General features: G+C 35.2%; 1 protein-coding gene across 1 annotated transcript; it reads left to right on the top strand.

Annotated features, from left to right (window-relative positions):
- The first annotated feature begins 1,972 nt into the window (after positions 1 to 1,972).
- On the top strand, positions 1,973 to 11,882 carry LOC113235175 (facilitated trehalose transporter Tret1-like). The gene is made up of 3 exons (XM_026470787.1): positions 1,973 to 2,261; positions 7,847 to 7,982; positions 10,025 to 11,882. The coding sequence occupies exons 1-3, from the start codon at positions 2,139 to 2,141 to the stop codon at positions 11,275 to 11,277; spliced, it is 1,512 nt and encodes a 503-aa protein (XP_026326572.1). The 5' UTR covers positions 1,973 to 2,138; the 3' UTR covers positions 11,278 to 11,882.
- The last annotated feature ends 2,484 nt before the right edge of the window (positions 11,883 to 14,366 follow it).

The raw sequence follows: 14,366 nt of genomic DNA on the forward strand, positions 1-14,366 counted from the left end.
GGTCACTCTGAGACATAAGTTGACAAATCCTATGTGCCTGTAATTTCACCAGCGCCCTTGCACTTCACAACCGGAACACAGTAATGCTGACATTACTGCCTTGGGGGCAGAACTAGGTAGGACGAACTTCTTCACAAGGAGCTCTACTGCTAGTAAAACTATTTTTTTGTAGGATCCCGACACACTTCTTTTGCATTACGGATACGCATTAGTACTTTTATACAAAGTCAGACTCAAATAATTTTCATCTCAAAGATAAGTAAATTACACTCCATAAAAATACTTACTCATTCGTAAGGCAGATTGCCCTGAGAAGAATGAGTTAGAAACTTTGGAGATTGTTCTTTGTACATTTGTCATGTAGAATATTAATTTCAAATATCATAGATCAAGACAACCTGGAAGGGCTAAATAGGACTCTACGATGGATTTTTGTTATCCAAGTACGCAGAAGCTGTATAATACATGCTCATCGGTTAAGAGTGTTCATGACCTGGTTTTTCTTTAGGATGTTCTCAATGGGCTCACGGAAATATCGCCTTGGTCGGCCCTTGCCAACTTGTCAGCTCGCTCTCGACTCCGGTCCCGTCAATCTTTTTTCATTAAGTCTCTGTTTGTTTTCGATCTAAGCATCTTATAATACTTTTGGGTAAATAAATATTCATGCGTTTTGTATGATAGCTACGACAGATTCGTGTGAAAAGGAAATTCCTTTTTTTTTGCTTAATTGGACATTCTAAAGCAGTGAAGATATTTTCATAAGTGTATCATAGATGGCGCTGACAACAAGCACATAGAGAAACCGAGCTACAGGACTCAATTGGTAAGAGCGGTGACCCGGGTTCATTCTTTGTACTAATAATTATAACAAACAAGTGGCGTAATTTCACAAAAATAATTAAATATCATGGTAATAAAACATTGTGGCATCCAGTAAAATTAATAAAAACCGACACCTTTTATCAACTACAACCTACGGTAGCTGTAAAATGACCTGGTAGAATGATGAAAAACTTTCATAGATTTCTCACAGCTGGCGCTAGGCAAACGAGCCGTTAAAACAAACACAGATCTGTAACAAACGCCAAGAGAAATTTGTGAGTCTGATGACTCGATCTGTTAGCTCAGTTGGTAGATTGTCCTTGCATTTTTCTTTGTGTTCCATTTTTATTTTAAAATTCATAACAAACTAGAGGAGTATTTTCACTTTTTAGTAGCAGTGGGGTTCTTAGGGAAAAAGTTTATCCAGGGAACTTATGCCACCTATTTCTGTCACCAAGCAGTAACATGAGCATTACTGTTTTTCGGTTTGGAAGGGTAAAGGTGCTGGTAAAATTCCAGGCACTTGGGACTTCTCAACTTATATCTCAGGGTGAGAAGCGCAGTATCAGATCCCTCAGATTGTTACGAGTTAAAGCTCTGATTGGCACTGCAACTGCATGTCGCTTAACACCAGGTCCTGTCACTTAGCATCATAAAAAAATAACTAAAAAATGTGAATATCATGGCAGTCAAAACATCATGGTATTCAATAAAATCCAAAGGTAATAATTTTGTAACGTTATATATTATGTATATGCGTAGTAGTTTAAACATATAATAACCAATTTGATAACATAATATACCCCCGGACACATAATTCGAGCCGTTTTTGCCTTAAAGGGCTAGAATACAAAAACAGTGTTGTCATTGAAGAAAAAGGTTTCCCCCGGTTTCGCAAGTCCAAATTTCCAACAAGGACTTATGGAGAAGACTTTTAATATACTAGTTTCAAAATTGCGTACGATAGTTCTTCATTAACCCAACATTATTTAAGCTTAGGGCATTTAATACTGATGCGAGGTGGCTCGAATTATTTGTCCGGGAGTGTATATTAATATGTACAATCCGCTTAAAAGCAGTTGTGGTGACGACTTCGGCAGAGCAACATAGCTTATTATTACTGTACAGTCGAGTTAAAGTTTTTGGCGAGATCTGTGATCTGTTTTATGTAGTTTTATATAACAAATGTAAACAATTATTCAGTTCACATGTGACAAATACGTAATGATAAGATAGTGTCCGAAGTAGTGTAGCGATTGCTTCATAAAGCAGTTGTTTCGGTCCCATGTGACTCAGTGTTGTTGGTGACTTCAGCCATGAGTGTCAAGAAATTGGGTGAATTAGAGAAAATTAACAACAATGGAGAAGAGAGTGAAATGTTTTATTGTGACAAGGAAGAAGAGTCGAGTGCCAATCCTAGAGCGCCGTTTCGGAGACAGGTGTGTGATTTATGTGTCATGGTTTTTTTTAAATAGATAGGTGTGGACTTACTTACTTACTCGTAATTATATTGATATAATTAATATGACGTTTATTGAATATTACAATGTTTTATTACCATGAAGTCCAATTACACTTTGTGAAATTATTCTACTAGTAAGTATGTTATAATTATTTATCAATACAAATATCGAAATCTAAGAAAAATTATAGGATACACTCGTTTATATTGATATATTTTTTTAAACTACAGAGTGCGAAAGACCTATGAGTGTAGCAACATGAATGCAATAAATGTTTTGACTTTGGCACATTTTTTAAAGAACATAAGTAATTTTGTGATGTTAAATTTTGAAACATGAAAATCGTTATCGTTCGTTAGCCTTCGCAGATAGATAAATGCTTTCTAGGACTTTTTTGTAGATCTTTTTCTGACCTACAATTCTGTCGTACATTAATTTGATGTACCTCTTTTGGTTTAGCCAGCGTAATACAATAACACAAAAAAAATAACATCCCTCCCTAACTATCTTGATTAATTCTTTATAGCTTATGACACTCCCACAATCAAAACAAATCTAACGACATGTTATGTGTCAAAATCCATCAAGCCGTTCAGGCTGTACAGCGTGACATACATATGGACATACTTACATTACATACACTGGAAAAACATGGGTCCTTCTGACCCAGTTGGATTAAAATGCAATATTATCGCATATACATTCTATGTTTCTTTTTTAGCCAATTAATGAATGTATTAATCTTTAGAGCCGATACATTGCAGTCGTTAATGTAGGTAAAAACAAGATTTTAGCATTGCAATTTATGAGGTACTTTAAACTTTCAAGGATTTATGTAAATGACAGTCACGAACAATAAAACCATAAATCAAGGCAAATCCCACAATTTATCTTTTTCAGTGGGAATCACAATCAAAAGATTTTAAGAAATAATTAAGAAGACACAATTATAAATTTACTATATTTAAAAATAGTCAGTATGACAGGTTAATAGTAATATAATATATGATGCTATGCATATACTTCAGAAAGATAGATTCCGGATTAATGAAAAGATCCCTCTAATTTGACTCGGGACGAATTTTTAAATTAATAAAAAATATGTGATTTAAAAATAATAATAATTAGTATATAATTCATTATTTTATTTACCTTTATTATTATTATTTAAGACTCACTCGTGTAGATGACAATTTCCTAAATTGGTTTTGATTTTGGTGTTCTAAGTAGGCACTGGATTGATACTGGGAATTCCTTAATGTGAGTACAGATAATTCGTGTGATTATCTCGCACATTTCCATTACTACTCTTATTGTATATTTTTATAGATTTATATTACATCAGACTAATTATAGACTTTATTAAGATATTTTTGTTTAAAACAAGTTATTATTTCCCTTGTGTAATTATTTATTCGCGTTTTTTTTGTTTATTACTTTTTTCCCATTTTTAAGTTTTTAGCTACATCCTAACACTACATGTACTGTATACTAACACTATTTGAAAAAAGAATATTAATAAAAAAATCAGTAAATTTGCATTTTGATTAGAATTATTGTACACAGCACTCAGAAAACTTATCTAGTAGCAGTAGAGCTATTTGTGAAAGAGTTAATCCAGTGAGGTACTGCGTGCCACTTTATCTGTTCTTGCTGCCAAACAGTAATGTGAACATTACTGCGTTTCGATTTTGGAGGGTAAGGGTGTTGGTGAAATTACAGACACATGAGACTTGGCAAATTATGTCTCCGATCTTTGTGATTTAAAGCTCCGAGAGGCATTGCGACTGTTATAGACAATCGTTTCGCTCAACATTTGTTCGTTCCATTACTTCGTATTGTAAAAAACCTGCTCAAGATTATCCAAAACATTTGTGGTTGCATTAATTTTCCATATAGATACTTATTATAATGATATTTTTGTTATATTTAGCAATTTTAGCGATTGTTTGTGTCCTTGCGAAGGTTCCGCGCTTTGCAAACAGGTATTGTACGTCGAGTTTAACTTTACGTCGTAAACACCTATAAGGCAGCGTATAAACACAACGCTATTAAATTCTAAAGTGATAATTTGTATATTTAAGTATACAAAACCGTTCTAAAATGATTTCAAAGAACTGTTGTGTATTTTTCTTTGTCAATATCATTGACTTACAAATAAATGGACGACGGGTCTAATACAAAAACCACGAAAAAAATGTCCCAAGTCAACCTATTTAAACGTAGTGACATGTAAAGGTATATGAAAAAGCTAAAACGTTGAATTTAAATTGTAATGTCATCGCAGTACTATTTAATTTTGCTTGCTTCGCTGTCAGTCGAACAAACGAAGACTAAAGCGTGAATGACGCTCTGTGTACGATTTTAACGCCCTATAAGTTCGGACACCTTTTAGCGCAGACCCGACGTCCATATAATTCAATATAAGTCAATGGTCAATATCAAGAAATTCCTTTAGCCCCTTGATAATAAGCACCTTTTTACTAATTATACTTTGTATGTATCAACATTTTTTACTTATGTGGTAATGGAAATGTGCGAGATAATCACACAAATTATCTGTACTCACATTAAGGAATTCCCAGTATCAATCCAGTGCCTACTTAGAACACCAAAATCAAAACTTTTAATTTAGGAAATTGTCATCTACACGAGTGCTAATAACACAGTGTAATATTTTTTTTTGAAAAGGCTCTGTTTCTAATTTGATGGTATTGGGCACCAAGTGTTTAGAAACCTTTAGGACTGTTGGTTACATTCTTGATGGCACTAGTAGGTTCAGTAAGATTTTCGAGTACTGATGTCCCCATTTAGGGCGCGTTCAAATTAGCCGCTGTTAGAAGCGCTGTAGCCGCGCGGTGGCTGCACTGCACACGCGCGGCGGCCGCGCGACTGCCGCGCTGCTTAAGTGCGACCAAGATTTTTGTGTTGTTTTATCTTTCGTCTCAGTTACAAAACTCGATTTACAAAAAATATTTGTATATAGTTTTTGCCTTGTTTACGGGTTTTTATGGGATTTTTACGTTTTAACACTATTCTTCACACTTACATTCAGAACCAAAAGATATATAGTTAGGGGGAGGTTAGAGTTCTTAGGACACACACTTCACATATAGGCATTAAAATGACTCACCTGCTATGTTCTATTCAGTTGTAGTAATTAGTTTCAAAATTGTCAAGTCGACTGGAACAACTGGCGGCCGCCGGCCGGCCGCTGCGCGGTTGCAATGCTTCTAAAAATTGTATGAAAAGTTATAGTCGCGCGGACGCCGCGCGGCTGCAGCGCGTCTAACAGTGGCTAATTTGAACACGTCCTAAGATACTGAAACAAAGGATCTTACAGTGGTTACACACGGCGACGTTTAACAGCGATGCTAACGCTATAGGCGAATGCATCAATACAAACGCGCGACTGTATCGATGCAATCGCCTATTAATCCCATGTGTAGCGATGCAATTGCGCGTTTGTATCGATGCAGTTGTGCGCTTGCATCGCTGCTTAAAATCGCGCGCATATGTTAACGTGGGTCGCTATTTCATCGCGTTTGCATCGCTACTAAAGGTCTCCGTGTGTAACCGCTCTTAATTTGAGACGAGTTAATTTATGGGCTCGTGCAATTCACAAGTTTTAACATATTCTCTTTAATGCAAAAAAAAATGTATACAATTTATTTGTAAGTCAATGGTATACAAGGACAATGTCAAACGACCATTTTTATGTTATTTGCTACTTACTACCAATTACTAAAATAAGCTTAAATTAAATTAGAATGCGTTCCTAAGAGCACACCACGTCCGATTTGTATTAATTCCGAATCCGAGAAATGACGGTCCGATATGTGTACAAGCGACATTCATATTTTCTTGAATTTGTATTGTACTTAGTGCACAAGCGACATCCGAAGTGGGTTCGAGTTTTCTAGATTTGTACAGTCTCGGATTCGGAAAGAATACGAATCGGATGCAGTGCACAAACGCGCTAACAGTTCATGACCCGACGGCCCATCTATATCCCTGAATCTTTACTTTTCTAGCTTTTACAATGGTATTTACATAGCTGGCAGTGTGTAAGCTACATACTGGTATTTAAATAATGTCGCAAAACTTACACATTTCTCTCACACTTCTCACAGGTCCTTAGTAAAATTTTGTTTGAAATATATTATTGACTTGAAATATAATGTTCCTTTTTGTATCTAAATAAAGAAAAACACGAAAATTTGTATTTTGTCCTAAAAGGTATGCTAATTTCAAATTTTCATTGATCTGATCACATATGCAAAGTTTTTGCAGGGAAATAAAGTTTTCTCATGTGTTTGTGATATAATTAATTTAAAAAACAATATATTGACAACAAAAATCGTATTACATAGTGTAATTGGACTGCTAAGGAACGTTGTCAAATTTTTTTACAACGTTTGACTCCGTGTGGCTTCGATTCCCTGGGTTCGATTCCCGGCTGGTTAAATGTAGAAAAACTAACTTTTCTGTATTGTCTCGGGGTCTGGGTGTTTGTGGTACCGTCGTTGTGTTCCGATTTTTCATAACACTAGTGCTTTAGTTACTAACTTTGGGATCAGTAGGGCTAGCACGACAGGGCGTGAGTTGAGCGAGAGCGACATAAAGCGCGATATACTGCTCTTGTCGCAGAGAGATCTCGCATTTCATGTCGCTCTCGCGTATGTTGCGCCCTGTCGTGCTAGCCCTACAGAGCAACGTATGTGATGTTTTCTTAGGTTTATGTTTATTTATAATATTAAACTTAAATTTAAAAGCAAATTATTAAATAGTAAATATGATGAAAAGAAAATTTCAAGTATATATTTAATCGATTTACGAACGCACCACAGTACCTACGTACTTAATTGGTAGGTGTTACGAATTTACCTTTTGAAACCGGTTTAGTGCAGAAGTATCTTATTAACTTAGATAGGCATTTATTAAATTATTATTGTAAATAAGACAAACCCGAATAATTTGTTATGATCTAAACGATTTAAAAAAACAAACTTACTATAAAAATCTTTTCAAGAATTGGAAGACAAAATGCGATCGCAATGATTCTTATTTTGAACAAAAATAAATGAACTAATAGGTCATGTAATAGTCTACTTGTGAAAAAAGTTTTTATTACATTCTTAATTAACAAGGCATTGTAATTTTTTTTATAATATTAAGTGACGGGATGAATAAGTCGTGTGCCTAATGATAAGCGTCACGCCTGTCCCTAACAGTTGCAGTGTCACTCAGACCTTTAAATCACAAAGAACTGAGAGGCACTGCCACTGCGCCCGACACCTAGAGATATAAGTTGACAAGTCCCATGTGTTTGTAATTTCACCAGCACCCTTACCCTTCGAAACCGGGACACAGTAATGTTCACATTACTGCTTGGCGACAGACGAACCATGGACGAACTTTGTCACAAGGAGCTAGCTCTACTGCTACGAAAATGCTCTATAAAAGTAACTACTTCAGATAGGTCTAAATACCACATACAGTAAAATTTAGGTAGTCTGCTAATTATCTTCGTATTAACTTCGACAATTTTTTGGTTCCAGTTACTGATGTCATTCGGCACCTTCCTGTTGACCACAGGAGCTGGTACAACAGCAGGATTCTCAGCCATACTCATACCACAACTACAGGAAGAGAATGGTCAACAGAAGATTTCTACAGAAATGGTATCGTGGGTAGGTACGTGCTACATTGTTATTTAGATATTATTTACAACAGTGTTGAATACGCCTCGTCAGCCTAAGAGCGTTAATGCACTACGTCCGATTCGTATCAGGGGGTCTACTCTCGATCCCCGTCTGACATCCGTCCGAAACAATTACTGTCAAATAAGTAATATTCGACAAAATTAAAAGACAAGTATCAAGTATGAAGCTTTATTCGCATCACGCGTCTTTTCATTTGGTCAAGTATTGCTTATTTGGCAGTAATTGTTTCGGACGGATTTCGGACGGAGATCGAGAGTAGACCCCCAGTTCCGAATCCGAGAAATGACAGTCCGAAATGTCACAGGCATTATTTTAACTCTAGGTGTACTAGCGATATTTGTATTTTCTCTGATTAGAATCTGACTTAGTGCACAAGTGATATCCGAAGTGGGTCCAAGTTTTCTAGATTTGTGTTGTCTCGGTTTCGGAACGAATACGGATGCAGCGGATGCGCAAAAGCGCTAAGGCATATTTTCATTTACATTGAATTATTTATCAACCTATTGTTGTTTTGATTATTTTATTGAATATCAAGATATCAATTATAATATTCATGAATTTTTGCGGAATATCTCAACTAGTTTGTAATAGTGTTGTTATAGTTATTAATACAAAGATCGAATATAAAGAAAATTTCCTTCGACCTGACAGAACATGAACCTGTTACCACGCCGAACCCGGGCTGCGCTCTGCCTATTGAGCTATTGTTTTTTTTCAAACAAACTAACTAAACTAAAATTTATTAGTTATTACTGTTGTACTTCTTTTACCTATGCCTAGTAGGTAGTTATTTAGCGGGTAATTATTTACCAGAATCCGTTTAATCAAAACCAACATACAGAAAACATTGTGTAAGTACTCTTAAGTAGAAATGTTATAATGATGATTAATTTTGTGTTTTTTTTTATGCGTAAGTGTTTACAAAACTAGTCAGTTACAAAATATTCCGTTATTTGCGATGATTAGGTTATGAGATCAGTTCTTTATCAGAGGCTGTAAGGTCGCATATATAAATGAAGTCAGCACTCGACGACAATAGCACACTTGTTTTAAATTGTTATGATTTATATAATTATTTACAGAGATACGATAAAAACAGTGATAATTTTTTTTTACGTGTTCTACGTCAATATACGTACTTACTACTACGTACTTACGTAGCGAGAGTGAAGTGCATCCTTTGATCCCTAAGGAGTAAAAAGTTCCTAATTTTTTAATTTACTTCCAGTAAACAAACTCAAACAAATAGTACTACGCTCTGTTTTTAGTTCCATGACTGTCCGCGGAGACGCTATATTATTTTCTCGCGTTTGTTGTATGTGTCTGGTTGGAAAAAAAGTACTTTGTAATTTTGTTGTAGAGCGAAAATGATTGAAATTTGTCTCACAGTCCAAGTGAAAAGTAAAGTTTTCACCTCGAGACTTTAAACCCAATATAAACCCTCTCTCGTAGCAATAGACTCGGGTGCCTAACCATCTCGGGTTGGCTCATTTTAGTCCATTGATATATATACTATTATATATTATATTGTGCAATTGGTGTAATAAGGCCACATCTGCAAAATGACAACTTTTCAGGAAAGTGGTTTAAAAATTCCATGAATGAAATTAGTTCCAACTACACAAACACACAGAGTCTGTTTTGTTTTCACTGAGAAAGCGTACAGACTCAGTTTCGAGCCCTGACAGTGTCAGACCGAAGGAATTTTTTTTTGTATTTGAACTTTGTATTAACAAACATAACAAACTAGTGGAGTTATTTTACAAAAAATAATTGAATATCATGATAGTAAAACATTGTGGTATTAAATAAAACAATATTATAAATTTTTATGCTAAATACGAGAGTTATAATATTCATATATATATTCACTGTTAACTGTAGTGCGTATTATTTTTATGACTTGTATGTGATAAAACACCTTTGCATATAATCACCACATGTTCCTTTAGTAAGGGCACGAAATAATAGCGTATTCATGACTTTGTAACTCATTTATTTATTGCTTTTCAGCTGCCATGGCATCGTTCGCATTGGTATTCGGTAACCTGATATCCGGATATTTGATGGAAAAACTAGGAAGACGAACATCACAAGTTGTGATGTCTGTATTTTTTACCAGTGGATGGGCAGTCATAGGATTCGCACAGAATATTTACTTTATACTATTAGGGAGATTTATCACCGGTCTCTGTCAAGGCTGGCTCGGTCCTCTAGGGCCAGTATTCGTTGGAGAAATAAGTACTCCAAAGTACAGAGGATTCTTCTTAGCATCTCTGTCGTTGGCCATTGCGTTTGGTGTACTTATGTCGCATCTTTTCGGTACCATTCTTCATTGGAGCTATGCTTCTTTACTATGCGGACTCTTCCCATTTACGGGAGGTATTATTTTGTACTTTGCACCGGAGTCTCCAGCATGGTTAGCAGCTCAGAACAGAATAGAAGAGTGTATAAATTCTTTTAAATGGTTCAGGGGAATAACTCCTAATACAATAGTAGAATTAGACAAAATGGTAGCTGCACAGGCGAATAAAGACCAAACCAAAAGCAAAATAACCACACTAAAGGCAAACATAAAGAAGCCGGAATTTTACAAACCTCTAGTGATAATGACGATGTTCTTCATAATGACGCAGCTTTCAGGTGTGAACGTAATAAGTGCGTATACGCCGGAGATGATGTCAGAACTGATTGGTAACAACAGGAACTCTTACACTGCGATGTTGAGCATAGATGTTTTGCGATGCTTATCTTTGTTCGGGGCTTGCGTGCTACTTAAAAGTAAAGGTCGACGACCAATGGCAATGATCAGTGGAATTTTTACGTCTCTGTCCTTAATAGTTTTAGCTGTTTATTTGTATTCAGTCGGCGACAAGAATCTTTCACCTATTGTTACTTTAGGCTTAATGACGATTTATATGATTGTGTCCAATTTAGGTGTGGTACCACTGCCTTGGAACATGGTTGGTGAATTATTCGCAACTGAAACAAAAGGTTTGGGGTCTGGTATAAGCGTAATGATGACGTCAATATCATATTTTGCAACGATCAAAACAGCGCCTGGAATGTTTCAGAGTATTGGACACAAAGGCGCTTATTTATTTTACGGTTTGTCGACTTTAATTGGTACAGTTTACTTGTTTTTCTATTTACCTGAAACTAAAGGTAAGACGTTGATGCAAATTGAAGAATACTTTAGATATGGAAAGAAAGGGAAGACTAAAGACACGACGAAAGATGTTGAAGCTAACACTCCGTTTGTCTGATAATTAAATCGGTTATTTCTAGATATCACAGTGATAAGGTAATGGATCTCTTTATCTGTATTATTCATATTGCGTAAGATTTTGCGCGGTGACTTTACAAGGAGGTAATTGAAATGTGACCCCTTGTTGTCTATCGTAGGATTGATTTTCCAGTTATCGATTTACTTAACCTATTAAACTAAATATGTAGCACAGATATATTAACAGTGTCTAGTTCGATACATTAACATGTTTACTATAAGGTCATTGATTACAAGCAATTGATATCGCTTTTGTCATAAATATTATTACGAAATGGTTTATTGTTTAATTGAAATAATTGATTTTACATAAGGTGGCGTCACATTTGTGAGGATGAAATATATGATGCAAGATATGAATACTTTATTGAAACTACATGGGCGCGATTCGGCCAGATGTTTTTAAGTAAATGTAATTTCGGTAAGATTAATGTGATAACCAACCTGTTTTTGACACAAAGTCACAAATCATCTGTAGAGGTAACTTGAACGTTTCTATCATTGACTTACAATTATATGGACGTCGGGTCCGCGCTAAAAAGTGTCCGAACTTATAGGGCGTTAAAATCGTATACAGAGCGTCATTCACGCTTTAGTCTTCGTTTGTTTGACTGACAGCGAAGCAAGCAAAATTAGACAGTACTGCGATGACATTACAATTTAAAAGCTTTTTCATATTCCTTTACATGTCACTACGTTTAAATAGGTTGACTTGGGACATTTTTTTCGTGGTTTTTGTATTAGACCCGTCGTTCATTTATTTGTAAGTCAATGGTTTCTATAAATAGATTTCTATTAATAATCAAAATTTGCCATTTATAATTATAATGAAGCAAAAACTTTATGTGAACGGTTTCATGACAAAAAATACACGAATAAATTTAAGACATTTATATAAATGAATATTGTAAAGGTTTAAATATGGACGAATGAGCAATGTTTATATATTGAACGATTAATAAAATATATATACAGGAAATAGTGTACAAATAGTAAAAGTAGTAAAAATAGTAATATATATAGGAAATAGTGTACAAACACCTAGAGATAAAATGATCTCTGTGATCCATTACGGACTATCATTCCTCGGATGCGGGACGAATACGAATCCGATGCAGTTCGCAAAAGCGCTAAGAGTAATTTGTTTACCTGTGAAGTAAATTTGAATTAACGACCTCGATGGCCCGAGCAGGCCCGATTTGCGGAAAGAACTGTTTTCTAAATTGGTTTTAGCATGGACCGCTAACTCAAGAAGACTGTTAATCGCGATACAAGATGGCGTAGTTGGGTATTTAGTACCTGACGGTACAACAGATGTCGTGACGAGTACCAAATAGCTATTTTTGCGACTAAATTTGTTTTACATTACCAAAGGTAACAATCAAATCAAATAGATGGAGCTTATTGCACATATTTTAATGGACAGTGCCGGCTTTTCTTTTATTTTGTTTGGGATTAGTGCCATCTATCCATATTAGAATGCATTGTTTTATAAATTCGTTTTAACCACACAATGCCATCTATTGACACACATATTTGTCAATTTGACAAAGTTCAGAAAATAGTTTAGTTCATGGTCAATATTTTAAAAGCTATTTTAGAAAAACAGATTTTTTTAAATTTTTATTTAATTTCTTAGGCTTTCGCGATTGTTACACAAACCGATGTTTCGCGATTGTTACACAAACCGACGTTTCGGGCCCTTTACAGGTCCCATGGTCACGGTCAACCGTGACAATGGGACCTGTAAAGGGCCCGAAACCTCGGTTTGTTTGAAAAAAACAAATATACGCGATTTAAATCCGGAAAAATAGTTTCATTTCCTATGATATTCAATTATTTTTATGTGAAATTACTCCACTAATTGGTTATAATTATTAATACAAAGGTCAAACATTCCGAAAAAATCTCTATCCCTATGGTAGCTGTAAAGGTATCTAACTGGGTGACGAAACGTCATAGATTTCTCATAGATGGCGCTACGGCTAAATAGTCGTTGAAAAATCAAATACAAAGATACGACGCAAGCACACAGAAAAATTTGTGAGGTCCGCTGGTTCGTTCCGTGGCTTAGTTGATATAGCGTCTGGCACGGTATGTTCGAAGACGTCGGTTCGAATCAGGCCGGATCGAAGGAATTTTTTGTGAGTGTTCGATCTTTGTATTAATAATTATAAAAAATAGACTTCTTATATTACATATCAAAGAGGAATTAATTTATACTCACGTTGCATTTACATAATATACACTAATAAGAATTTTGACCTTTTTTAGAGGTACGATCTGTAATATGAAAATTAACAGTCCTCTTGAGTTAGTGGTCCATGGTTGGAGTCTGGCTGTCCTGGATAGTGACTAGGAATGAATTTGTTCTGATACTCGTAGTTCAGGCAAGTTTATGAGCGGATAACTACTTATTCTTTATATTAATTACTATACGTATTTTGAATGTGAATTTGATTCTATATAATAGTGATGTTATATGTAGTCCCAGGTTCTTTTCTGGTTTTCACGGGCCGGGAAAATATTTATACGGCACCCGCGACTCAGGGTTTCCCTAGTGCGGGGTTATGAGTGTGTATGTTATTTATTATTAAGAATTAAAATATGAATTCGAGTTTTAGGATTACACGACTATACGCACAAAAAACAGAATTACTAGAAATATATTATATAAAATAATACGACAACCTATGATTATAATTTTATATTATAACGAAAAAAGGGTCTACAAATTTTCATGAAGAGTAAAAATTGAAGGACGTCCAGAAACGGGGTTACGAGGTTTTCAAATTTAGCTGAAGACTTGTTTTTGAAATACGAAATGCAAAATATTTTTATAAGGTAAATTGAAAATAATAAAAAAAACAAAATACGGTGTTTAAATCTTACAGGACAGCGCATACCGACGAACGACGTGGCAATGGGTATTCAAATTTTATTCTATTTCATTTGAAGTAAGATATAAATCGCAATTCGCACATTCCTCTCTGTGTCGCATAATATCCTCTGCCACCTCGTCCGGTGCTTTAAATTATAAAAATTGTTAAAAATACAAATGCATTGCTC

The sequence above is a fragment of the Hyposmocoma kahamanoa genome, unplaced genomic scaffold, assembly GCF_003589595.1.
Source record: "Hyposmocoma kahamanoa isolate Upper Pololo Valley unplaced genomic scaffold, ASM358959v1 87, whole genome shotgun sequence".
Lineage (NCBI taxonomy): Eukaryota > Metazoa > Arthropoda > Insecta > Lepidoptera > Cosmopterigidae > Hyposmocoma > Hyposmocoma kahamanoa.

What these genes read in the sequence shown, in the direction of transcription:
- LOC113235175 (XM_026470787.1), top strand. Translation starts at nt 2,139, where the DNA reads ATGAGTGTCAAGAAATTGGGTGAATTAGAGAAAATTAACAACAATGGA. An exon ending in GAGCGCCGTTTCGGAGACAG is followed by an intron (nt 2,262 to 7,846) that starts GTGTGTGATTTA and finishes TTTTGGTTCCAG; the next exon opens with TTACTGATGTCATTCGGCAC. An exon ending in AGAAATGGTATCGTGGGTAG is followed by an intron (nt 7,983 to 10,024) that starts GTACGTGCTACA and finishes ATTGCTTTTCAG; the next exon opens with CTGCCATGGCATCGTTCGCA.